This window comes from Alosa sapidissima, chromosome 5 (assembly GCF_018492685.1).
Source record: "Alosa sapidissima isolate fAloSap1 chromosome 5, fAloSap1.pri, whole genome shotgun sequence".
In the NCBI taxonomy this organism is placed as follows: domain Eukaryota; kingdom Metazoa; phylum Chordata; class Actinopteri; order Clupeiformes; family Clupeidae; genus Alosa; species Alosa sapidissima.
The window spans coordinates 26,718,281-26,743,657 of NC_055961.1; the positions used below are offsets into that span (position 1 = coordinate 26,718,281).

At 42.3% G+C, this 25,377-nt stretch overlaps 2 protein-coding genes across 2 annotated transcripts in view; one reads left to right on the top strand and one right to left on the bottom strand.

Annotated features, from left to right (window-relative positions):
* The window catches only part of LOC121709755 (homeobox protein PKNOX2-like), a 61,530-nt gene extending 41,450 nt beyond the window's left edge, over positions 1-20,080 (bottom strand). Inside the window, exon 1 of the mRNA XM_042093359.1 lies at positions 19,991-20,080. The gene's annotated coding sequence lies outside the window, so the exon portion shown is untranslated. The remainder of the gene's footprint in view (positions 1-19,990) is intronic.
* A 474-nt stretch (positions 20,081-20,554) lies between these two features.
* tmem218 (transmembrane protein 218) lies at positions 20,555-24,461 on the top strand. Its single transcript, XM_042091238.1, has 4 exons — positions 20,555-20,699; positions 21,292-21,459; positions 21,592-21,694; positions 24,106-24,461. The coding sequence occupies exons 2-4, from the start codon at positions 21,350-21,352 to the stop codon at positions 24,238-24,240; spliced, it is 348 nt and encodes a 115-aa protein (XP_041947172.1). The 5' UTR covers positions 20,555-20,699; positions 21,292-21,349; the 3' UTR covers positions 24,241-24,461.
* The last annotated feature ends 916 nt before the right edge of the window (positions 24,462-25,377 follow it).

The window sequence follows — 25,377 nt, forward strand, 5'->3', positions numbered from 1 at the left end:
TTTTGTGGTGGTGTTTATACATTTTATGAGAGTACTTTGTAATATTATATACCTGGTTACACACTTCTGAACATTTAATGACTGACTCCAGTACATATAAAAATGAAAGGGTGCACACTGGAGAGTCATTTGTAGAAGGAACAACACACTGATGCAATACATTAGCACCACAAGACATAGCAGTCATTATGAGCTGTTGACATTTTGACGCAATTTTAGAGGACTAAATTATTTAATAATTGATCTGAACAGTGAGTTATGACTACCTCTATTCCAGCTTTATGTTCAGAATATGCAATGCTAGGCAGAGCATGTCGGACCAGAGCCTGACCCAAATCACTGTCGTATAGCGTTAGAATTAAGATACAGCACTAGTACCTGAAGTAGTAGTTTATGAATCACACTTTTGCAGAATGCCTATCAGTGTTCTTTGCACCCGAGGGGGGCTTTATTTTTAAAATAGCCCATTTCTGCTCTCTCCAAAGATGAAGTCAAATCTCTAAAATTTGCAAACTGGCAAGGAAGAGGTAGATGACACCCCGAAATGTCAAAAGATTGAGCAGTTAAATAAATAAAGAAATGGGAGGTATTTCAAGTAAATGGCATCCAAACCTACTTCAATTATTTCTGTCAGCCTCACCAGTGAGACGGACTTAATTAAACGGACTTGAGAGGGAGGGAGAGGGAGAGGATGGGAGCGAGGGAGGAGGCGGACGAGTGCGTATCAGCGACGTGCACAAAGCTATGCACCAGCACTGTCGACCACTCTTTTCAATTTGACTTCAAAGAAAGGGAAGGATGAAAAAAATATATAATAATAAAGAGCCTGCCTGCGCTGTTTTTTTTTCTCTTTCAGCAATGTAAATTGCACTATTCATTCCTAGTGATTTTTTTCTCTTTCTTTCTTTCTTTTATCATTATTCAGATATGACAAAAATACATGAAAAGTGAATAAAAATGATTTTATTCCCAGCTAAATCCCCAATAATCCTCTTGTGCCTTTCCAAGTCTGCCTCTGAGTGTGACCTTTTCGCAGGAATTCTGTTTCCATGGAAACCAAATTGCAACCACCACCCTCACCCACCACCACCCTTCAGTATGTATTTCCATTACCATTTAAGAAAAAAAATATTCTCAAGCTTCCAAAAGTGTGTTCTTTTTCCTTGCTCCTCACTTGTATGATTTGATTCAGCGACAAATTCATGTTTATTGAAGCTCAAATAGTCAATGCTTTTGTAGGCTCATCATTGGATTCACTTCAGTTAATGGACATACATAGAGCAAAAAAACATGGCTACCTCAGTCCATCAACTGTTATACACCGATCAATCCAACTATGTAAACATGCCATTCTTTTGATACAATATACTGGATGCATATCTCGTATTTAAGCTAGGATGATAGCACAATTGCATATGTGCCATTGACACTAAAGATCTAGATGCATCTGGCACGTGGCGCTTGCACAGACGGGCTGTGGGTGGTAGCGCCATGTATAACGTGTGACTATAAAAATACTTTGCCCTTCCAGATAACAATAGGCAACACACACAACAGCCGGCGCATAGTGAAGCTGTACCTCGAAGAGGATGTCTTTTGTGCTCATGCACTGGTGAATACAGTCGGTAGGACTCATGATGCACACATGCACTTTTGATGCGTATAAAGTGATGTAAAAAAATTAACTTTCCGGTGTGGAATAATTATTCACTTTGTAACACCAGAGAGCCCATTGCACTCTAAATTACTTTCACAAGTGATGGGCATAATATGGAGAACACAATAGACAAGAAAAGGAAATATGTGTCACAAAATGCCAAAGATATGAAGCCATAAGTGACTTGAGCGAACAAGAAATGAGACTGGGTCCCTCACATGGAGCTCTCCAGACTCATAAGGTTGTGTGTGTGCGTGTGTGAGATAGAGAGAGAGAGAGAGAGAGAGATAGAGAGAGAGAGAGAGTGAGTGCAAAAGAGAGAGAGAGAGAGTGTGTGTGCAAAAGAGAGAGTGTGTGTGTGTGTGTGTGTGTGTGTGCCACTGCTGGAGCCTAGAGATAAGGCCTGCACCAGAGGGATCCCCATGGGCCACAGGGTAGGTGAGGGCCTCACACAGACCCTGGCTAACATGACTACTACTTGTGTAAAGGCCAAACACTTTTTGTCCGTTTCTCTCCGACATCCTTTTATTTAATATTTTAAGGCAAATCTGTTTTCTCCCCATTAGTTTATCTCTCCTTCTGTCTGCCATCATTTCCATGATTACTTTATCTTCCCTTCTCAATCTTTCTCTCGAGCTGTCTTTTCACTCCTTTCTTTCTACCCATTCCATTTTGTGACACCTATTGAAACATGTGACCACTTTCCTAATATTTCTCTGTTAGTGTCATTCCTTTCGAGACTACTGTTAGAGGGTTCCTTAGTGTCATTCCTTTCGAGACTACTGTTAGAGGGTTCCTTAGTGTCATTCCTTTCGAGACTACTGTTAGAGGGTTCCTTAGTGTCATTCCTTTCGAGACTACTGTTAGAGGGTTCCTTCTCTTGATCCTCTTTGACTTCTATGGCATTATGACTTTCCTTACTTTTGCTAGGAAGGTAGCTGGACGAAAGCATGGCATTCACATTTTCTCCTCTGATGTGCCCTCTCTTGCTCTCTCTCAATCTCTCTCTCCTTGTTTAACTACTGTTGGGAGAAAAATCTTCCTTCTCTCTCTCTCTCTCTCTCTCTATCTCTCTCTCTCTCTCTCTCTCTCTCTCTCTCTCTTTCTGTTCATCCTTCTTTTCCCTCTCCCTCTTGTTCTCTCTGTCATTATTCCTTTTATAGCTACTGTTAGCGTGAATTATTCTCTCTCTCCCTCTCTTTCTCTTTCTCTCTCTCTCTCCCTCTCTGTCTCTCTTACCCTGTGTCCTGCGCTGGGCTCGGACAGCGTGGCATTCCCGCGCGCTGAGCTCAGAGAGCCGAGGCGCGGGGAGGCCAGGGAAATTCAGTGGCGGGATTGTTCTCGGCGCACACAAGCCCCTCCGCTGGTTGCCAAGGAGACCGCCATACCACAGATCTCACCCCAGAGGTTTGCGCCACTCGGCCCCAGCGGGGGGACTCTGGCAGCTGCAGGACAGCTGTTAACGGGGGTGGCAGGGGCAGGAGGAGGGGGGACTGGGGGCTTCAGACGCTGGCCTGCAACCACAGCCTACTACAGTTACTGCAAGGGTGGGCAATGACAGCTGGCTAACCACATACTCTGAACCTCACTTGTGTTTATGTGTGCGTGTGTGTGTGTGTGTGTGTGTGTGTGTGTGTGTGTGTGTGTGTGTGTGTGTGTGTGTTTGTGTATTGGAGTGTGCATTCTGGGGGGTGTTTTGAGTGGGTGCATACTGGGGGGTGTTTAGGTGGTCAGGAATTAAAATGGGTACAGAGTGCTAATGCAAGTTCTAAACTAAACGTTCCAGGTCTGAGACTCAATTTTATGTGTACTATCTCCAATAAAAACTTCACTTAGGGATATTGAGTTATATGTGATTCACAAATCCCTGAGAGATCATTTTAGTCGTGGTTTAAAACATGAAACGTCTTACAAGACAAGTAGACATTTATTAGTTTCTGACAAATGGTTGACATATAACACACACTCTAGCGTGAGCCACATTCCCAGCTTCAGGAGCTAATTGACAGCAGTGTTAAAACATGACACTGATGAGGGGAAATGGCTGAAACAATGTTTGATTTACAAGCTGGACTTTAACTAGCAATAAAAGACCACGTCTAATAGAGGGACCTGATTCAGAGAGACTATACTATATATGCTAATATAAGGCTCCAGTTTCCTAGGTCCTGTTCCACAGTCTTTTCAAAATATCCTAATTGGACAGGGCATTATTATTATTTATTTGTTATTATTATTATTATTATCTTTTTTATTTCAGCTGATGGTTTGATATTAAACTATTCTACAATTCTTACTTGACAATCTTTCTTTAACAAGTCTAAAGCACTGTAATATCTCTCCTGTAGATAATATCTGCCAGATGAAATACTAGTTTGGTACCTATTTATGATGTGTGAATATGTAACAATCCTCTAATCCCCTGTGGCTAAGCAGTCCATGAAGATGGTGATCTTCCCATTATGGGACTTGCAAATATGTAAGTACATATCCTTAAAATTAAAACATCAGACAACTAAAATGGCACCAGACATAACACAAAAAAAATGTGATTGGACACTTCTTATCTTTGATGACTACACAACGGTATTATAGTAACAGTACAACAGTGCATTCATTGTCAGGGAGTTGTAGCATCGATGGAGACAGAGGAATGATGTTTTGTCCTTAATGCTCATTTAAAAAAAAGAGCAGCTCTTTTTTAGCATTGCTCGTTTTTTGGGCTCTTTCCCTCCATCTGTTTTGTTTTCCTTCCATTTTCTTTTTTTGATGAGCCGGGTCCTCGGTCCCCCCAATAAAATCCCATTAGCTCTTAATGAAGTCGAGCTCGCTGCCTCTCTCGCCCTCACCTCATTTAGCACGATTGTCTGGCGGCCATTAGCACGGAGGCAATTACAGCCGAACGGCGAGAGTAATTGGAAATGCCGACGGGGACCCCAAGAAATGGGAATAAATAAAAAAATATTCAAACTAATAAGCCTCCATTGAGATGGTGGTGCTGGTGTGGGTGAGGGGTGGGGGGCAAGCTAAGCTAAATCAACATAATTTTAATCATGCCTGCTAAAGCACAGACACTGAGTGAGGAGCTGCAAAGCTAGCGATGATGGCAGAGGCTGAGGTGAGCTCTGAGGAGGTCGGGGGTAGAAGGCAATCGGGGTGTGAAACAAAGAAAAAGGCAAAAATAGATGAGCTGCTCGAAGGTGAACTTAAAGGCAGCATAGCAAGGGCATGGAAGCGCCATTTCCTGTTGTTAGACCTGTAATGTGTATGTATCTGACTCGTTAACAGGCAACGGAAATATTTTCAAGATCATTAGAATGTATTCATATCGAGTATAATAATGGCCAAGGCCGCTGTTTGAATTGATTTGATTTTTTTTATTTTATTATTATTATTATTTTTGAGGCACTGGTTAGCACACAACACATGTTCAGACTCAGGAATCACATTTTGATGCATAAAGCTTTACTTTATTAATGTATATTCTGCTATTGAATTATCACTCTGTCTTATATCCTGTTGTGTATGTACACAGAGACCGATCATCCTTCTCTATCATGTAAAATTAATAGATCATAGCTCTAGCCCTAGGAAAGACGAAATCACAGGGTGGATTTCTGATTCCATCTATAATGATAGTGAGATAATACTTGAACCTGCCCATATAGTTTGTGGTTATGTCTACAACATACAAGGATAAGGATACAAGGATACAAGGAAGTTTATTGTCACATTAGTTACTGAATGTAAGAAATGCAGTGAAATTATGTCTGGTGTCAGCCTATTTGTGCATTTATGGGGGGCGGGGGGGGGGGTAAAAAGTGCAGTAGAAGAGGGGTTTAGTAGATTAAGTGGCAAGGGCTGCATAAGAAAGATGGGGGAGGATTGGGATTGGGGGGGGGGGGGGGGGGCACCAACAAGGAGCACCCAAGAGCAACAGGGGCAAGGAAAAACTCCCTTACCAAGGAAGAAACCTTGGGCAGATCCACGGCTCAAGGGGCTAACCCATCTGCCAGATAGCTACATTATCTTATTGATACTAACATAAATAGATAGCTACATTATCTTATTGATACTAACATAAATAGATAGCTACATTATCTTATTGAACCCCAAAGGTAAATTTCATAAGATTTGTACTAGGAGTGGGGCAATGCACCATTACGTCATACATTACAACTAGCATTAAATGTTGACAGTGTATGTTTGATCCTGTGCAGCGTTGCATTCTGAAGCTTACTGTACTTTCTCTTCACATAGGCTAATCTTAGAGCTATTTGACAGGCAATCATAGCAGATATCAGTGTCAATCATCCACTTATCCAGTTTGTTTAACTGTCCGGTCTATGTGTATACCATGTCCATTGGTACTAGCAGCACTGCAGTGATCTGCTTTATAATGCCTATCTGTAATGTTTGCTGGTATTTGTTATGGAACAATCACATGATCCAAACCCTTCTCTTGCTTCTTCTCATATTCATCACAATGAATATTAGTGTTCTTGCATGGCTAATTAGATTTCTTTATGCATTGTCTTCCAGTCTATTTTATGTGAGTTTAATGTTGGTCTCAGCTTTCATTTTGGCATAGGGGGTTGCTCATTCTTCTCTCACCCCCTGCTGTCTTGTGCCTTTAAGTACCCTTTGTACACCCCCTCCCCCACCCACATGTTAACTTTATAGCAGTGCTTCATAATGTAAACAAATAATATACTAACTTATCACAAGTGCAGATGTTTGTGAAAATAGTTTTCATCTATTCTTGCAAAACGACAAGTCAACTCATGTAATAGGTTTTGCCTCTGATTTGATGAATATGATAACAGAACAACAACAGAACTACTGACCAAGAAATGATTCACAGTGGCCAGGGGGAAAGTGATATCACTTTGGTACTCTAGACTGCAAGGCTACAGAGGTTAAAGGAGGTTTTTACTCAATTTTACACTTCAAGAAACAGACATAAAATATGATCTCTGTAACAGTAATATAATCGCTCTGTGCAGTGAGCTCATTTAGTGGCATAACAACTTAATATCTCTCCACTTTAGAAATACAACTTTACAACAACTGTAAAATAAAGTGGCTGTAAGTCTGAATATTACTAATGTTAATTATATGAACATGAGAATCAGAGCCAAGCGACTTGCATTCATTAAATGCATGCTTCTAGTTGTTTGCTCTCCTTTGAGTAATAAACACTTCCTAAAAACATTGGTTTTACATATCAGCGTTAGGCAGTGATATATTGCCTTTGGAGGAATAAGATAATTCAAAGCGGAAGATTCCGCTTGCCCCTGACAGCGTGGCTTGTTGGCAGTGGCTGATGCCAGGGCATCTCAGTGGACCTGCCCCCTCTCCTAAAGCCGGGCAACAGGTGGCAGAAACCTGATATATGGCTGTGTTTCGTCTGTGCCCTCTGCGAGCGCTTGGGCACCTTTCCCAAAACCCAATGAAGGGGTAAAGAGACCGAGGTGAGGCCCTTGCTCGATAGCAACAGAGGTCATCAGGGGCCAAGTTGGCACCGTGTGCCCGGAGACCAGGGCGGGAAACAGAAGGTCGGGTCCCACAATAGTTTAAGAGAGCCTCCTGAGGGGCCACCACAATGGCAGTGGGCAAATGCCAAACACAAAAACACTAATTTTTTTGTTTGGGGGAGGGCCCCCCCCCCTCAAAAACACTAATTTCCCCATCTATACAATGGAACAGCCACACCAGGCGCTCCCAAAGTTCATATAACCATCCATCTCATTTTAACCAATGCAAGAACACAATACACCCTTACACTCGTGCCATGCAAAAACACATGGCATGAAAACATGCTGGATACGGAAACGTAATGACTGGTGAAGCCAGTTGACAATGGCAAAGCGATCGGACTAGAGATCTGTCTCACACTGTTATCCGCCCCTTGGCACCGCGACGGAAAATGTTTATTTGCTTCAAAACATCTACAAACAATCATTTCACCCATCACGAGAAAAAGGGCTCTTCAGCCCGGAGGAGATTTAATTAGCGGAATCTCGTTAGGTCTAACAAAATTAAGTGTAAAACAATACGCGGCAGGGCTCCGTAAGAGGCCGAATCTGAGTGTGATTAGGGCCACAAGGACACAGAGAGAGAGAGAGAGAGAGAGAGAGAGAGAGAGAGAAGGGAGAAGGTGGGGGGCAGGGGAAGGGTGATGGCAGAGCAAGTAAGAGAGAGAGGGAGACAGAGAAAGAAGGGGGAGAGGGAGAAAGACAGGGGGAGGGGGTGAAATAGAGACATGAGAGGAGAGGAGAAGAGAGGAAGAGGGGAGAGCGAGAGAGACACTCGCTCCATGCCACTGACAGGGGAAATGGCTCAGAATGCCCAGCTGCTTTCACACTCAATTAAAGAGACTTGCCGCTCCTTACGTTCCCTCCCCTGCTAAAATGTGACAGTTAGCGCGTATATCCCCTCCACTGCTAAAATGTGACCATTATGTCTTCTGTCCCTTCCTGTGCTAACAATGTGATGGTCAAAGGGGAACTCCGGCATATTTCAACCTGGGTCCTATTTTTAGATGTTTTTTTGGTCAAAAAATTTCGGTAAGGACAAAAATTATGAGAATCGTACTACAATTGTCCTCACTTTTTTGCAATAGGCCCTGAAATTTCCCTTTAACAGCCAGCTCTCACTCAACCCACATTTCCTCAAGTGCCCCAAGGATTTAAGATAATACACATACCTTCTAAAACAAACTCCACCAATGAAACAATGCACAGTAAATACTGTGGTTAGGATCACTACAAAGAGGGTGTGTCTCAATTTTGGTATTCAAACAAGAGAGAAATCAAAGTGCCCGCTTTGTAGCTGCAGAGTTATAACATCAACTTTGCGGCCACATGCAGCTCTTCAAAGATATTTTTAGGGGTGGAGGTGTTGTTTTCTCACTCTAATGGTTTTTTCTTCTTCTTCTCGAAGCAGTCATCCTGCTGGGCTTCCCTAACCCCAGACTGTAGAGAACAAGGGTGTAGTGTTCTGTCGGTGTGCTCGCGCTGAGGGCCCAGGTACACACGGTAAGCCTGGCCCTGACTCAGTGGGAGGCTTAAACACACAGAGGGGAACATGCACACAGAGACAGCCAGACTGGGAGGGAGGGACGGAGGGAGGGAGTGTTGTCTACGGGTTCCCCTTTGACAGGGATTTAAAGTAAAGGTGAAAGGAGGTGGAGGAGTGTCTCCGTCTCTCTCCCTCTTTCGCTCTCTCTGTGTCCGTCTTCTCAAGAGCGTGCTGGGGGAACTAGGAGGGGGCGCCATGGTGTCTGCAAGTCCCATACCCCCAATCTCCAGCAAAGGTGGAAGGATGAGGATGCGTCTCTCTCTCTCTCTCTCTCTCTCTCTCTCTCTCTCTCTATTACTTTCTCTCCTTCTCTCTCTCTCTTCTCAGGGAGCATATCTCCTGTTTCCTCAGGGTCGTGTTGGTCCCTCATCACACCTCCCGCTGCTTCCCATAATCTCCCCCAAGCCCCACAGTTGAAGCCCCCCCCCCCCCCCCCCTTTTCCTTACCACCCACTCTTTTACCATCCCCAGTCCTTTCCTCCTGGCCCCTGGAGACCCAGGTAACCTTCCTGTTGACGTCAAAGTGAATTAGGACGGAGTGGAGCAGAGCAGCTCCCTCCGGGGGCCTGGCGGACTAATCACCGCCTTTACTCACCAAAACCACACAGGAAGCATTAGCATTCTTCAGGCAGCAGAGCAGCACATCTGGCCCTGCCGCCTGGGCGCCTAGCCCTCTCAACACACACACACACACACACACACACACACACACACACACACACACACATACACACATACACACACACACACACACACACACACACCAGGCCTGCTGCTCCAAGGAGGATTGGAGTGAGTGGGCAACGATGGGAGAGACCTACCTACCTACACACACAAACATCATAAGCATCATACATAAACACACACTCACTAGCAAACACACACACACACACACACACACCACATATATCACATTAGGTTACCAGTCTAATGAATCACGGGCACGCCATCAAAAACTGAAGCCTGAGGACTGCATATACTGGAGACAACTGCAGGAGACAGTAGACTACCACACTTATAGGCATTACTGTTATTAATTATGACTTGTTGTTTAGATTCATTGTAAAACATGTTTTGCCCTAATATATAGTAAACCTGCATCACATTTTTAATTCATCATAATTAGGCCTACTTTCTTAATTACTTTATTATTACTTTATGTACAAAGTTGTTTATTGCTTTTTTCCCCATATGTAACGGATCTTTAACATACAGTACTTGGCTAATCAAAACAAAACAATTAGACTTATCAGACATCCTGGAAGGTTAACTGACATTATCTGGAAACCAGTGGGAGTTTGCACAGCTGATGTCCCATAGTGCTTTGCAAGCACAGCCCCCCGGCGGTTCAAACTCTATGATAACAACAGCTGCTCTGAGGTTTTCATACTTCATGTTACTATGACGACAGCGAGCTGATTCATATGCACATTTAATCTCTTCAAAAAAGTAGTAAAGATAGTAGTGTAATGGAGACACAAGAAAGAGAAGTACCTATAGTCTCCTTAAACAAAGAGTCCGCACAATCATTTTTCTCCTTTGTTTGTGCTAAGAGATACTTTTGACCCTCGGATATGCTTGAAACGCTGTCAAAACGTGGTCCAAGCGCAAATAAAAAACACACAAAAAAGGAGAAAACTGAATGAGTGGATCCTTTTTTCAGCAGTTTTTGGATTCATCCTGTCCTGAAGCTAGGATGTGTGCACTGACCTGTACTTGATGAATGTATCCACAAGCTGCCACGGTTAACTTTTTGTACCACAACACAATACATCAACTGAGAGAGAGGTCTGGCTGGACAAAGAACTGGAGAGAAATGTATTCCTCCTCTATTTATTTTACATGTGAATTAACACATCATAAGGAAGAAAACCGTCTATCAGACAGCAGTAGAGAGGAATGGAGATTTTCTGACAGGGTGCATGGACAGCTCTCCCTAACATGTTCAATCACTTCCTCTGAAAGGGAAAAAGAGGAAGGAATGAAACGGTACGATTAATAGATTCTCCATGGCACAAGCGCTGCACTTAAAGGCCAAGATGGCTGAATTCTTGGGAATTAGGAGGGATTTAGAGGACAATGGCAGGTACTCCCACTGGGGTAACTGGACCCAACTTGGCGTCAGGAGGGGCTTTAAACTCCACATTAAACCACTGCACAGCTGACCAAGCTGGGCTAGACACAACACAGGGCCCGCAATGCAATGCAACACACACACACACACACACACATACACACACACACACACACACACACACACACACACACACACACACACACACACACACACACACACACACAAAAGCACACATGCTCTCCTTATTTTAATGGTGACACTTTTCTGTTATAGAGCTTCATTCCTGTTTCCTCTTTGTAAGCAGAATCCAAACAGGAAAAGGAATTTCACGCTAAAAATATTCCGCATGAAAAGCTGGTAGAACTTAACCACTTCCTCCCTATTTAAAAGCATCATTTCTGACAAAGGCTTTCTTGTCTCAATGCCATTTGATCTGTCTACAAGATTTGTAACAATGACAAAACACCACCTGAAAGAAAATAATAAAGAAAATAAATCTGGTTCATCTGTTTTTTTGAGCCGGCGACATGTCTATGTCTTGAGCCAGAACAGATTGAATATGCTTTATGACTTTAGGATATCCTCAATTTATTGCCTAGTCTGGGCACACTGTGAATGCATGTGTGGATGCGTTTTGTGATTTGAGAAGTCATTTGTTCTATTTGAGTCGGCCCTTAGCTTTAATTCGGCCCCTTCAGAGCTCTCTTCCAGCTCACGCGCTTTTCCACTCGGAGCAGAACACCAGGGTGAGCTGGACCGCGGCCAGCACAAGCCTCGCTCCCAAACCAGACAGCGGCTGCTCACCGGGCTTCCTGTCCAGGGACTTAAGGAATGAACCATGGGTATGGGGACGGGGGAGTGAGTGAGTGAGTGAGTGTGTATGTGTGTGTGTGTGTGTGTGCATGTGCTTAAGTGACAGAGTCTGTATGTGTGTGTGTGTGTGTGTGTGTGTGTGTGTGTGAGAGGAGATAGTGTCTGTATGAATGTGTGTGTGTGTGTAGGTCATCAAGTGAGTGAGAGAGAAAGAGAGTTTGTGTGTGTGTGTGCGTGTGTGTGTGTGTGTGTGTGTGTGTGTGTGTGTGTGTGTGTAAGTGTGTTGAAGTCTATGTGTGAGTGGGTGGTTTGGAGAGGGGGGGGCTTTCATTTTTCATCAGGCTCTCCACTCCAGCTGCGTCTCGTAGGGCAGCCTGGTGCTCCACACCGCGCACACAGATCTCCAACTGTCCAACAATAAGGGAGGCCAGCGAGAAAAAATAATACAAACACCCCTGACTCCCTCTCTTTGAAGAACTCCCTTCCTTTACAAAAGCCAAGTTGGAAATAGATAACACTTCGGCTTTGAAGCACAGCACACAGAGCCAGAGATGTCAAGATCCAGCAAACTTCTGCTTTTGTGATGGGATCGTAGGCACATTCTACGGAGCTCAGCTGGGACAGTGAGCTTCTCAAGGCAGTGAGGAATTCCCCTTCGGTTTCTGAAGTCACCGTGACCTTTACCCTCTTTTCCATGCTTCCTATAGACCGGGGAGGAAATGGTTAACCCTTTCCACAACTCGCCGGCTCTGCGTGCAGTGATATGTACTCTTTTTTTTGCATACGGAGGATGTAGTGTCTTTAAACATCGCTGAAAGTTGAGACGTGTGGTGTGATTGGCTATATTAAATGTCTACAGCTGTTTATAAATACCCTGGCCACAGTGCTGAACATCCCTGCTCGTCTGTGGGGAGCTGAGACCCAAGCGATCAGTGACGCCTGATGACATGTCTTTTTCTTATCTTTCACCTCGGTTATAAATGCAGTCAAATAAAGGCCTTCCAACTGGGAATAACATCAGTCTGGTAAAGACCACGCATACCCTGGCCAACAGCTCTGTTTCCCTTTCGAACCGTCCTCGTCTTGGTCTGGACATGGCAGCCATCCATATTCTTTGTATCTACATTTCGCCTGACTAGTGACAGCTGTTTACATTTTACTTTTAGCACAGTGCTGTCAACAACTCTATTCTGAAGGACAAAATGAAAAGGGGATGGAGGTGCAGAGGGCTGTTTTACTCCTGATAACACAGCTAGCATTCCATTTTGGCACATGCTCATTCCTGGAACGTCTTCATCATACCTGCCCTGGTTTTTTAAAGGCAATGACATTTTAAGTGAACTGATGTTTAGACTGTCTTGGGTTTTATCTGGCGAGTTACACTGTGTGGAAGCGGGTCTTGAGATAGCTCTTCAGATTATCTGCTGTTGCAGCCTAGCCTGTCCGAGACTAAATATGCAAAGAAAAGAAGATCAAGACATCATGATTCATCTAATTACCAAAACAGACGCTGTATAGACAAAGTTTCACACATCCTTTTGGAGAGCAGCAACAGTAACCAAAACTGAACATTTCCATTTCATTGTTCTGTTTCATTTTGTATACATCATTGTTAGACTTCCTTGGCTGATATAATCTACATATATCCTTTTAAAAGGACATTCTTGCCAATTGATAGTTTAAAAATGTCAGAATACATTACGCATTGTCCTGTGACATCTCTCTATCTATAACATGACAAAACCAAAGGCGACAAAAAAGCAAGTCAACTACATTTTGCAAATCTAAAACTTGCAGTATTGGGTTTAAATATGCATCTTTTACTTTAGAAAAAGGCTGATCTGAATTTACAGCACACACAAACTACTTAACCAACTGTGACTCGCAACAGTTGTATTAGAGGCCACTGCTAATAACAAGGATATAATTCCACTTACTGCACTAAGCCAAAGGAATTCAAAGAGATAAAACAAAACCATGAAAGACAGATGAAAGCTGTCAATCATTTGGATAATCCAGAATACGTTGACTATTAGACAACAACTTCTGAGCAGTTTGTTAGCTTCAGCCAGGATTTAAACTCACAACCAATTTACCTTTTAATTTGATGTTTTAACCAGTGGCTACTATTGGTAGATCTTGGTTGACTGGCTACAATGTTTCAATTACAAAGTACTTTAGTATTGATTTTACTCTTCACAAACTGAAACATGATTTTAATCAAATTTTAAGTGTGTGAGCATACACTTCATACACATTCACGGCACACAGAGAGAAAGACTCTGCATAAGTAGTGCTGAATCCATGCTGGTATTTCAAAGGTTTTGGCTGCAGCAGGTCACTAAATCATCTAATAAGCCAAAGCCAAGGAAAGCCAAGGGCTTTACGGTATCCCTGCGGCTAGCATGCCTTAATGCTTTATATTGCTAGGATGAAAGGCACTCCTTAATATTTTCTGGGGCAAAAGCCTTGTAAAATAGAACTCATGTATTGCGTTGAAAATAAAGTGCACTTCCACTTCACCTAGATTTACAAGGATTTATATTTTTATATCATGCTTTTATGGGATGTGAATGTACTCTCCACTTGTCTGTGTTCTACTGACTGCCACTGTGACAGTAGCTATCATAAGCTACTATTCAGGGATAAGTAAGACTTTGTGCCCCATGCACTTCTGAGAATCCTCTGTCAAAGCCGTCACTCTGCGACCGGTGACGTGGCTGAAGGTTCAGTGTACAGGTACAAGCCCCGTCGCTGTATGAACTTCCTGTTGTGCCAGTGCCATGCTTTGATTAGTGTTGGTTGAGTGTTGGTTAACATAGGCAAATCAAGTGTTTGGGCGTAGTGTGGAGTTGTGTGTTTAGTTCCCAGCCTGTCTTATTTTCCCAGTGCTGCTGCTGCTGCTGATACTGCTGATGCTGCTGTGTGCTACATCTCTCCTCATTCCTGCCAGTCAACGGCCCATAGAGCTCCAATCTGGCTTCTTTAGTCCAGAATCAGCATCTGTCACACGCTGGATCTCCACACTCCAGCTGTTCAACCATTCACCCATCGTTGCAAACTTGGAGCCTGGAACTGCCTGCTGTTCAATGCAGCCTGTTTTACAATATGCTTATGACATGTTCATATATCTAAATATGAATCATCATAAAATAATAATAAAATCTTTACCACTGTGGTACATTTCACATTTATTTTGGAAGTAAAGTTTTAAGATGTTTAGTACATCTGGCTATATTAGGTTTTAGCTACACATCCACGACAAAAATTGATTGTAGAAAGTATTAATTAAATGTTATACAGCTTATTGGTGAACTCATTGTTTGGTACAGAAGGATGGCGAGGACACAGCAGATGAGCTTATAAGGTGTCACCCATTATCAGGAAGCACTCCATACACATACACCCTGAAGCATAGTGTCTATCCTACTCTGCACTGACTACCTTGTGGGCTAAGGAGCTGTTAATGCTAATTTGGCTCTGCCAGACTAAATGGCTTCTGCCAGCAAGTTTCTGGCAGTGTGGAAAAAATGGGAGTTTAAGAACTGCACATTTAGTCTGTAAAGTAGATGAGTTGAGCTGAGCTGTGCCTGCAGGTATGAGCAAAACACAGGTAGCCAACGGCTGGCAAATCTAAAGCCCCACCGACAGTGTTCTTACTTGCTTTGGTGCATAACCAATAGGGCATGCCACAGCGATGCCGACTGAACCTGGCTCTATTGCTCATCCCAGGTCGGTGACGGCTCACCAGCTATCATTTCTCTCATTTGATAATATGCTGATCTCCAGCCGCGGGCAGGCAGTGACTTGGAGATGCACTGGGACCACTGTGTCAGCTATCCGCTGCGCTGCCCCCTAATCACTTTTGCTCTGCCAGGCTGAGCAGTGAGGAGGACCTGCACTGGGATAATATAATGTAATGGGCTCTTTCAGCAGCCATAACTCACAGCCATATGCCTACTGTCCAGCACAGCCCAGAGTACAACCAGTAGGCCCAGCACCAGTGCTCCCTGCGGAGCTGCTGGAGGTGCTGTCCATCATCATCTCATCTGACAAGACCCTGGGACAAGTTCATGTCTGTACCGAAAGGTTACATGAATAGCTGGGGGTCTTCTCATTTCAATGGCTATTCTGCTTTCCTTTCAGCACAATGCTTTGCAAATACTTTCTAAGTGTTCAAGGACAGTGCACAGTCCATACAATGAAGTGCAAATATAGATATATAGTGTGGGCAGCCGTGGCCCACTGGTTAGCGCTTCGGACTTGTAACCGGAGGGTTGCCGGTTCGAACCCCGACCAGTAGGCGCGGCTGAAGTGCCCTTGAGCAAGGCACCTAACCCCTCACTGCTCCCCGAGCGCCGCTGTTGCAAGCAGCTCACTGCGCCGGGATTAGTGTGTGCTTCACCTCACTGTTTGTTCACTGTGTGTTTCACTAATTCACGGATTGGGATAAATGCAGAGACCAAATTTCCCTCACGGGATCAAAAGAGTATATATACATACTTATACTTACTTATATAAATCTATAGAACCTGCTCAACAGTCAAAAGAGGATTCATACTTTCATGATGGTGTCATCTTAATGTGGCACGTTGAGTGAAATCCTGAAACATTAATTGCCCCATGCTCCAGTGATGCTCTAAGTGATTTGGCACTACCAGTTACACAATACTGCATCTTGATGATACAGAACATGGCTCTAGTCAGCCATTAAGGTCACAGTTGCACTAGCATACTGTAGATGAGGGTCTACATTTAACACACTATATAGGCTATCACGTACAACTCACATGATAGACTCTGCCAAGTAATTTCATTACCACTTAGAGTGCTTCTCTATATCAATCTTCTGTTGAATGGCTCCAGTAATTTGGAACCAAGAAAAAATAACTAGAATAATGAGCGAAGCTTGCATGTGGCTGTCGTTGGAAGTTCTTGGAAGTTTATTTGGCCAGAATGAGAATGACCTTAGACGACGATGGGTTGTGTGCTACAGGCTATATATACCCCTGCCCACGTCACCAGTCACGAGGTGATAGCTTTGGCACAGGCATCTCAGCAACATTAGCAATGAAGAGCATTCTTCTCCATCTGTGAATAGCACCACAAACACGTGAGCGATGCCTTGACAGTGAAAAACTTTTTTTTTTGGCCATTACACCTTCCTGAGAATGACTAAGGAGATTGACCGAGGAGATGCTAAAATATAGAAGAATGGACCACCATTCATAATAACACTTATATTGATCTTGACCTGCATGATAAGAAACTGCCATTTTAAAAAAGCAAGAAACATCTAGTATGAGGATAGTTTGGCCATCTCTTTTGACGACTGTAGTCAATGCTAGTATTATTCTGACACAGTGGTAAATACTGTATGTGTAATAATAAGTCTAATATGGGACCATATGCTAAATCTAATTCAGGATGACTTCTTCACCTAAACAACTATGAAAATCAATCAGGCCAGCATTTGGAAATCAAGATGCTTGCATCTAAATAGATGTTTGGGTGTAAAATAGATTTAGTTTGCTTGTTCGCTTTGTTTGTTTGTTTATGCCACAAAACAAAAAGGTGTGATAATGTTTTACAGTTTGAAAAATAACATCAACTACTGTTCTTCACTACTTAACATCGCTTTAAATCCTTTGACATTCAAATTGGTGGTGAACTGTTTGACAACATTATGTGCCATGTGTTACACTCTACCCACTGTCAGTGTTATAAATAACATTTTTGTTATGCAGTTTCACCAATGTTTTCAGGTATATTTAGCACCATATTTTATAACTGCTATCACATATAGCTTAATACCCCAAACACTTGGCTTGGGCTGCGGTGTGATGGCTGTGAAAGAAGGCATATTGCTTTCAAAAATTCTTCTAGGGGCATAAATCAAGCAAATCTGCCTCACGCTGTGGGTCCCCGGAGGCAAACCCGCCTGCTATGCCAAGCGACTAAGCGCCTGAGCGGGGCAGCAGCAAGCATGGGGATGTCGTTGGAAGGTGGAATTGTCCAATGGCAATAGCAGGTCTCTGTTCCTCAGAGAGTCATTGGGATCAACTGGGCTTAAAGGTGTGCCATTACCTTTCTTCGCAGAGGTCAGACGTACCTCAACGGCCCAAGGATAGCAAGCACAATTTAAAAAGAGCAACTTTGAGGAAGAAAAAGAATAAGATACTGATTCAAACCCTTGCAGACATGCTTAGAATTAGGTCCATCAAGACATAGGCCTTAGAAATTATACTGATATGATACTTCCCTTTACCCAGCTAGGAGGGATATATTAAGGCACTGTGGAGTCTGACAATAAAGCATTGCCTGACAAACAAGACCAACAAATCTTAATGATATCTACAGAATGTTGTGCTCTAAACATTGGATTCGGTTTGAGCAAATGACAGTAAGATAGCTCCAATTTTCCGAATAGCTTTATGTCCATACATAAATGCTTCAATTGGCTGGTAACATATGCTCTTTTTGTGTTTTATTTCCTTCATTTGAGAGAGCCGGAATCACTCTTTTAGTGATTAGACTGGAAAAGCTGCAGTTCTCACAAAATTGCTCCTCATAACGTAATTTACTGCTAACATGGGGAATCAGAATATGCAAATAATGTCTGAATATTTTGTGTTGGCAATGTTTGCCCCTAGGCTGGTTGTCCCATGACACAAATCATCAATTAAGATCCCAGCAGGGATTTCAACATTTAAATTGCCACTATCCAACCACTCGTGTCTATCAGACAACGACCATTACACACTGATAGTTCACCACACACTGGCATGTTTTAATAGTAGGTTGTCTAAGAGAATGAAGAGAAAACTGCCTAATTGTTCCATAAAATGTTTAATATTGGTTATGGAAAAAAATCACCTTGGCTTAATTAAACAATATATAGGTGTAACCTATATTATTAGCAGCTCCTATAAACCTATTTACATAAGCAGATTCTAAAAAACATAAGCAGGTTCTGCAAAGCTTGCACAATGTTTTTGTATGCCACACCCCACTAAATCAGACATGTGAAACTACTATATACAATGCAAACTTTATTTCTTAAAACCGCCTGCAGTAACACAAAAATCATACAACTGCAATTTTTGACTTAAAGATAATATGAGCCAAAGCCAAATTCTTCTAAATGTTTGAGCAAAATGTGCCAAGGGCAGCTATTATCTAAAGGATGTCTCGCATGAAGTTTTACAAGTCTTCGATGAGCATTGCACTGAACTCCACTTTGCGCAATTGTCATAGTGAGTATTTGGCTATATTCTGAAGTCAGCACAATCAGAACAATACGTTTCTTTAGCAAAAAAATATACATGCTTAACTTAGGATTTTAAAGCCACAATGTATCATAAACTTTAGAGTGAAAACAACAAATACAGTGAAAACGTTAATATGACTAATGTATGCAAAACTTCACAATTCCAACTGTGCTCTTGCCGAACCGGATGTTTGTCATGACATAGCCAACAGTCTGAAAAGTTTGCAGGTAGGCTAATCTAAGCACAAAGTAAATCCCACTACATCAGATCAAAGCAAATGCAACGGTACGGTTGTCTTTTCTGCAGCCTAAAAGTCAGGCCTTTTTTTACTGTGGACTGTTGTCCTTTGGAACACTGTGCCTTAAATAACTTCACGATCAGTTGACTAGAACCTGTCTATTGCTGATCCTTACGTTCCTGTACGAAAAAAGAGCTCAAGGAAAGTGTAATCTCTTGAACAGTCGCCGATGCACCGATGTGAAATTAAACAAAACGGTATGCAACTGCCCATTTTTATCCTTTAAAATGCATAACAGTTCGATTCTCAGTAGATCACACGAAAATAATGAACAAATCAATAATTTATACCTCAGAAATGTAATTTATTAATTAGTTAATTAATTTCAATTTAAGATAGCAAATTCACTAATGCATTCCTCTCCACTAAATGTAGCAGAAGAGATTACAAGTGCCCTCGCTGTGTTGCGTAAAATGGCAAACACCGGTGTGCCATTTTAAAGGAATTACAAGAATTCCGGCCGAATTACCATAATATTTTACAAATCCAAACGCAGCAACACGATAAAATAATCCAATAGTCTCTCCACCTCCAGAAAATTGTATCCCTTCTCTTTTTCCTCTCTCCTGTCTTCCTCCCTCCCTCTTGCTCACTCATTCTCTCCCTCCTCCCACCCCTTCTCTCTCTCTCCCTCTCTCTCCCTCTCTCTCGATATCCCCCTTCACTCTCTCCCTACCATGGCCCTGTCTGTATGAATAATGTCCTGCCTTTTGTAATGAGACCGAAGAAAAAAAGACGCTGAAGTGCTAGCCTGGTCTATGCTCTGACATTGAAAATGAATGACAGCTTACCTGAATGCCAATCTTCATCAGACTGACACTAGGCTGACAACACAGCCTATACTCCCCTACACAACCAGTGACGTCTGCCATGTAAGACCCCTCCTACCATCCCCCCCTTCTGCCTCGCGGTACCCCTTGCCTACACCTCCACTGTTCTGTTTCCAGTGGCATACCATACACCACAGGCCTTGCGCATCTCCATCAAGAAGCACGGCACCCGCTGGCCCCCTGTCGGTGTAAATTGTAACCTACATTCTACAGTAGCCTAGTAGACTGTAGCAGATTATTAAAAGAAAATAATGCGACATACTCAGATTTAGATAGGCTAGTAGTATAGTAATTAGACTACAAAATAGTCTAAATTCGATTTGTTAGTGTAGACCAAACAATTTCTCAAATAGATCTGGATTGACAATAATAATTATAATAATGCTAACAACAATAATAATAACAACAACAATTTGCCTACACTATTCATAATAACTATTCTCATTTAATTCAACCCTCCTTCATTTCAAAAGCGAATGAAGCTGGGAACACGACGCCAGCTTAATAACTACATCTCCCATAATGCACAGCCATTTCAGGTTGGCTTTGCTGTTGCCAAAGTAACGTTGACTTCAGGACTTCATAGTATGAATCATTGATGATGATCATTGCCTGAGCCGTTGTTATTTTGTCGGTACATTCAACGAAGCAGAAGTTATTTACATGGCGTGTAAGATGCTGTCTTGTCTGGCTAACTGTTAACTTATAAGCAAACCGCTTGAAACCGCCAGTGAGTGAGTCAAGCTTGCTATCCTAGCTAGCAACTAGCCAATGCTACATTAACTAATGTTAGCTAGCTCCCTATCCAAAGACTGTTAACGTTACGGTTAGCTTACGAATAAGAAGAATCTTTGTAGCTGAGAAGTGAGAAGCTAATACGTACGACTTATTTTACCATATAGTATGTGTGCACCCTGATATCGTTTACTTAACATGATTAGGCTGCGTTATAACGGTAACGTGGACGACGTCAACGTTGCTTGTTATGGTTCTTGTTATTGTAATTTAACATTATAGCCTAACGTTAACGGTACTTCATAACTCCAACGTTAGGTAGAACTAGAGTAATGCGTTCCACCAAATGCACCATCGGTGATCAAATCATAGTCTGCGACAGTAACGTGTCGATGCTATAGCTAGAACTAGTCAGTAACGTTATGTGGACTGAATGAGCTGAAGTGAACTAACTTGGCTTTAAATTGATTAAACCTAGTCTTCTTAGCTTATCTAAGTTTACATGTTCTCTCACCGTGCTCCTTAAGCTATAACCAGCCTCCAGACTGAAACTAATCGTGTCGGATCGGCAAAGGTACTATCATCATGACTGGAATGTTTTTAGGAGTGGGTACAGGAGTTTTCCTTATTGCTCTTGTGTGGATTGTGGCTAGCGCCGTGAGCATACTTCTATCAAGAACAACTGGCTCAGCGAAGTAAGATTGCCCGTCTACAAAACATTACATTTTCCAGTAGAATCTTGTTATTGTGAGGCCTGGTGATAATCCATTACCGTGGACACTCATTTAATTCTAAAAATCACTAATCTAATCGTTTTTATTCTGAAGATTAGGTATCGTCCCTGTTCTTCTCCTGGCTCTCATCATAACCCTGATTCTGCTGTTGTTCCCTCGCGCCTCCGAGATTCCTTCTCCTGTCAAGGAAGTTCAGGTAATATAGCTGACCCACAAACCCGGGGTAGGCTACTATCAAAATTAACCGACCTAAACCGTTTGCTGGAAAACATCTACAACAAACTAGAGAGATTGAATTTTGGCTGGGAAAACGGTCTGATACCCTTTGGGCTGGTATCTTTTCAAAATGATTTGGCTGTAAAATAGTTGTGTTTAGACAACAAGCTTGTGCCCTTGTCCACAAACAAACATATTTTATAAGTCCAATGGAATATACAGCTCTGAAAAAGTTAAGAGTCCACTGCACATTTTTCTGATGTCATCCTACATTGCTGAGTGACATTTGAATGAGTTGTAGGTCACATTCAAAATTAATAGACCATTGCAAAAATGAATGTCAACTCAGTCAGCAACCATAGGATGACATCAGAAAAATGTGCAGTGGTCTCTTTTTTTTTCCAGAGCTGTAGTGTGTAGTGAAACCTGTGATGATTACATTTTCTCTCTGAATAATTTGTGCAGGGTATATGGAAGTGTTTAAATGACTATGCAACTGGCCAGATCACACTTGATTATGAGGGTCTTTGAAACAAAGCTGAACTTTAACCATCTAACTCTGTGTAACATGGAGATTGAACCATGCACAACACCTGTATTTGAAATTGGCCAAAAAAAAGCATTTAGGAAATAACAAGACAGGTTGCCTTGAATGAATTGTGGATTTGTTTTGATTATTATCATTCAACCTAAAAACACTAATACACTGTTGATACATTGTTGACTATCTGCATACAAAGTAAATGGCTACCTCTCACAGTTTCCGACCTTGTATGCAATTTGACTTGCAGATTGCCTATGGCAGATATTCCATTCTTTGGATAGCTAGCTGTGTGGCATGTAAGCTACCACCACCAACCTCTCGCTTCTATACAAAGGCATAATATCACAGTGCCAATTAGGCGGGCTCCAAACAGGGGCCCTGCGCTGCACGCTCAATGCCACATTAATAAAACATGGCCCCAGCTCTGCGCTTTGCTAGCTGCCTAATTGGCAAATTAGAAAGTGAGATGCGTTAAACGAGAGAACACAGCATCCACTGGAGACAGTAGCCTCCCACCCACCCTTCACACATCGCAGCCATATATTCAGGCCACAGCAGTGTTGTCGTGGCCTGTAATGGCCAGGTCGTATACGAGGGGCTCTTATATGATCTGGGTCCCACAGGCCACAGCCAGGCTAGGGCCAAAAGGGGATTGGTGATGTGCTTATTATTCTTCTCTCTCATCACTCTGTGTGGGTGTGAGCAAGAGGTTGAGAATATGCATGAGAGAGAAAGAGAAAGAGAGGGGGAAGGAAAAAGGGGATGTGGGGTAATAGTCCCAAAATCAAAGCACTATTCAAAATCTATGGGCTTTTCCCCAATGGGAAATGTAGATTTCTGGTTATGTAAACCTTTGATATTGCTGAGCAGTCACTCTATAAACTTTTGTTTAACAGGTGTCATTTGGCATATATTGGCTGTTAAATCTTTTGTCACAGCTACAAATCCCCACCAGTCCCTCAGTATCAGTGCTGGAACTCACATCATGCTGTGCAATGTAAATAGCCTTGATTGTTAATCGCCCACTGTGGGAAATCCCCTACCTATAGTACAAGGAATTTGACGCCTTTCCTGTGTATGTCTGAAAAAATGTCAGATTTTGCAAACTGTGCAACCTAGTTCTGATTCTTTTGAATGGCAAAGCATCTGCCACATCTACATGTTATGTAGTGCAGTGGTTCTCGAAGTGGGGTCCGCGGCCCATAGCGAAAGGGTTCGCAAAAAATTTTGCTCTTGAAATAAGAGTTTTATCATTTTAAAAATTTATATCTACAGATGATGCCCCTTTTCACCCATAAAACAAGCAAATTGTGTCTATTTGCTCCTACCCACATTTAACTTCACTTAGGTCATGAAGAACCATTCCTACTACTGCTTAGCTTGGCTTATTTGTTAGCCAGCTAGCTGATGAATGTGTAGAAATGTTTGAGTCAGTCCATGTTGTCAAGTGATACAAAATCCAAGACTGATAAAAGACGAAGTTGCACATCTGCCAAAAAATCATGGGATAGTGGACCTGTCCACAACTTTAGAGAATACAAATGACAAATGCTTAATTGTTACGGTTATGAGGGGGTCCTCGGAATATTTTCTCCCCCAAAAGGGGTCCTTGGAACCAAAAACAATAAGAACCCCGTGTATGTTGTGTACTGAAAGGAACTCTGCTGACATCCTCTGGAGAAACGGAGGAACTGCATAATGGAGTGAAATATGGGTCAGGCTTATTATTCAGGCTGGGGGAGACCTTCAGTAATATCAAAGACAGTGTTCTGTTTACGCTGCATGGAGAGAAACTGGAGAGTACATTCTGTGAATAATCAGGATTCCTCGTTTGTCTTGCATTACAGATTGTGGACCAACTCTTCATTGGGCGCTACGTGCTGTTGTCCCTGGTCAGTTTGGTGTTCTTGGCAGCGCTCTTCATGTTGTTGCCCCTGCATTTTCTGGAGCCGGTCTATGCCAAGCCCCTGAGAACCCACTAGCAAGAGGAGCGTCATGCCAACTTGGCACGGAATACTGGACTTCACTTAGGATGTGCCCGGCTGGAGATAAGATGCTTCAACAAGTGTACTCTCAACCATCGTTTTTTCTATCCTATGTTTTTGTTTGAGTTGTGTTTGGAAGGTTGGACTCCTAGTTTTGTATATTTAAGAATTTGTTAAGGGGATTCTGAGCTTTTGTAATAAACATTCTTGTTTTTATAGCTGAAGTGAATTGTGTATATTATGCCATTATGGTGAAAAATCATAAACGTAACACAATCTCCATCTTAGAGGTCTTGCCTATTATTACATATTTTCAGATGTTCTTTCGAATGGTCAATGTGTCTTGTTGACAAAATGACAACAGATGCAAGCTCTGGGTGCCCTGGCACTTAAATTCCTCAGACGCCATCACAGATCCTTTTTGATGATCCACAGCAAAGACTGTCTGATCCCGGTAGTTGTTAGGCCTAAACAGAATTGACTGATGTGGCAGTTGAAAATAACTTATGATTTTTTAGTAATTTATGAGTTTTTCAAAGAAAAGTGTTATGAAACCTATCATTGAAAGTTAACTTGACAGTGCCAGCATGTATGTAACAAGGATGCAGCAAAGACATTAATTCCAAACTCTAGTAGATGTATTATGATAATGTTATTTGTAGCTTAAAAAGGAATATAGAATTCACACTGATGGCCCGTAAGAAATCTTTGTTTAAGATCTTATACTTTTCCTCCTGTTATTAGTAGTACAGTATATATATTTTATTGTGTGTATAATTTGTTTCTAGAATCTTCTGAGCTGGCAATGTTTTCTTTTTTCTCTGAGTGTTGTAAACCCTTCAGCAGGAACTCTCCCTCCTCTCTTCCAGAGTAAGTTTATGTTGGACACCTCAGTCACTGAATAGGTGTTGTTTTATCCACTCAAGTTGCCTTTATCTGATATCACACTTTAGCTGTAGAGGAATGGGAAAACACCCAGGGCCTCAGATTCACAGCAGTCGAGGATATCCGGCGTGGTGCAATACTTCAGATGCAATTTCTCCAGTCCCAAATGGCCCTGTGCTGTGTCTGCTTGGGAAAACACCCCCTCAAGGGCCCTCAGAGCTGTTCCTTCATTTTCCGAGGCGACAGACT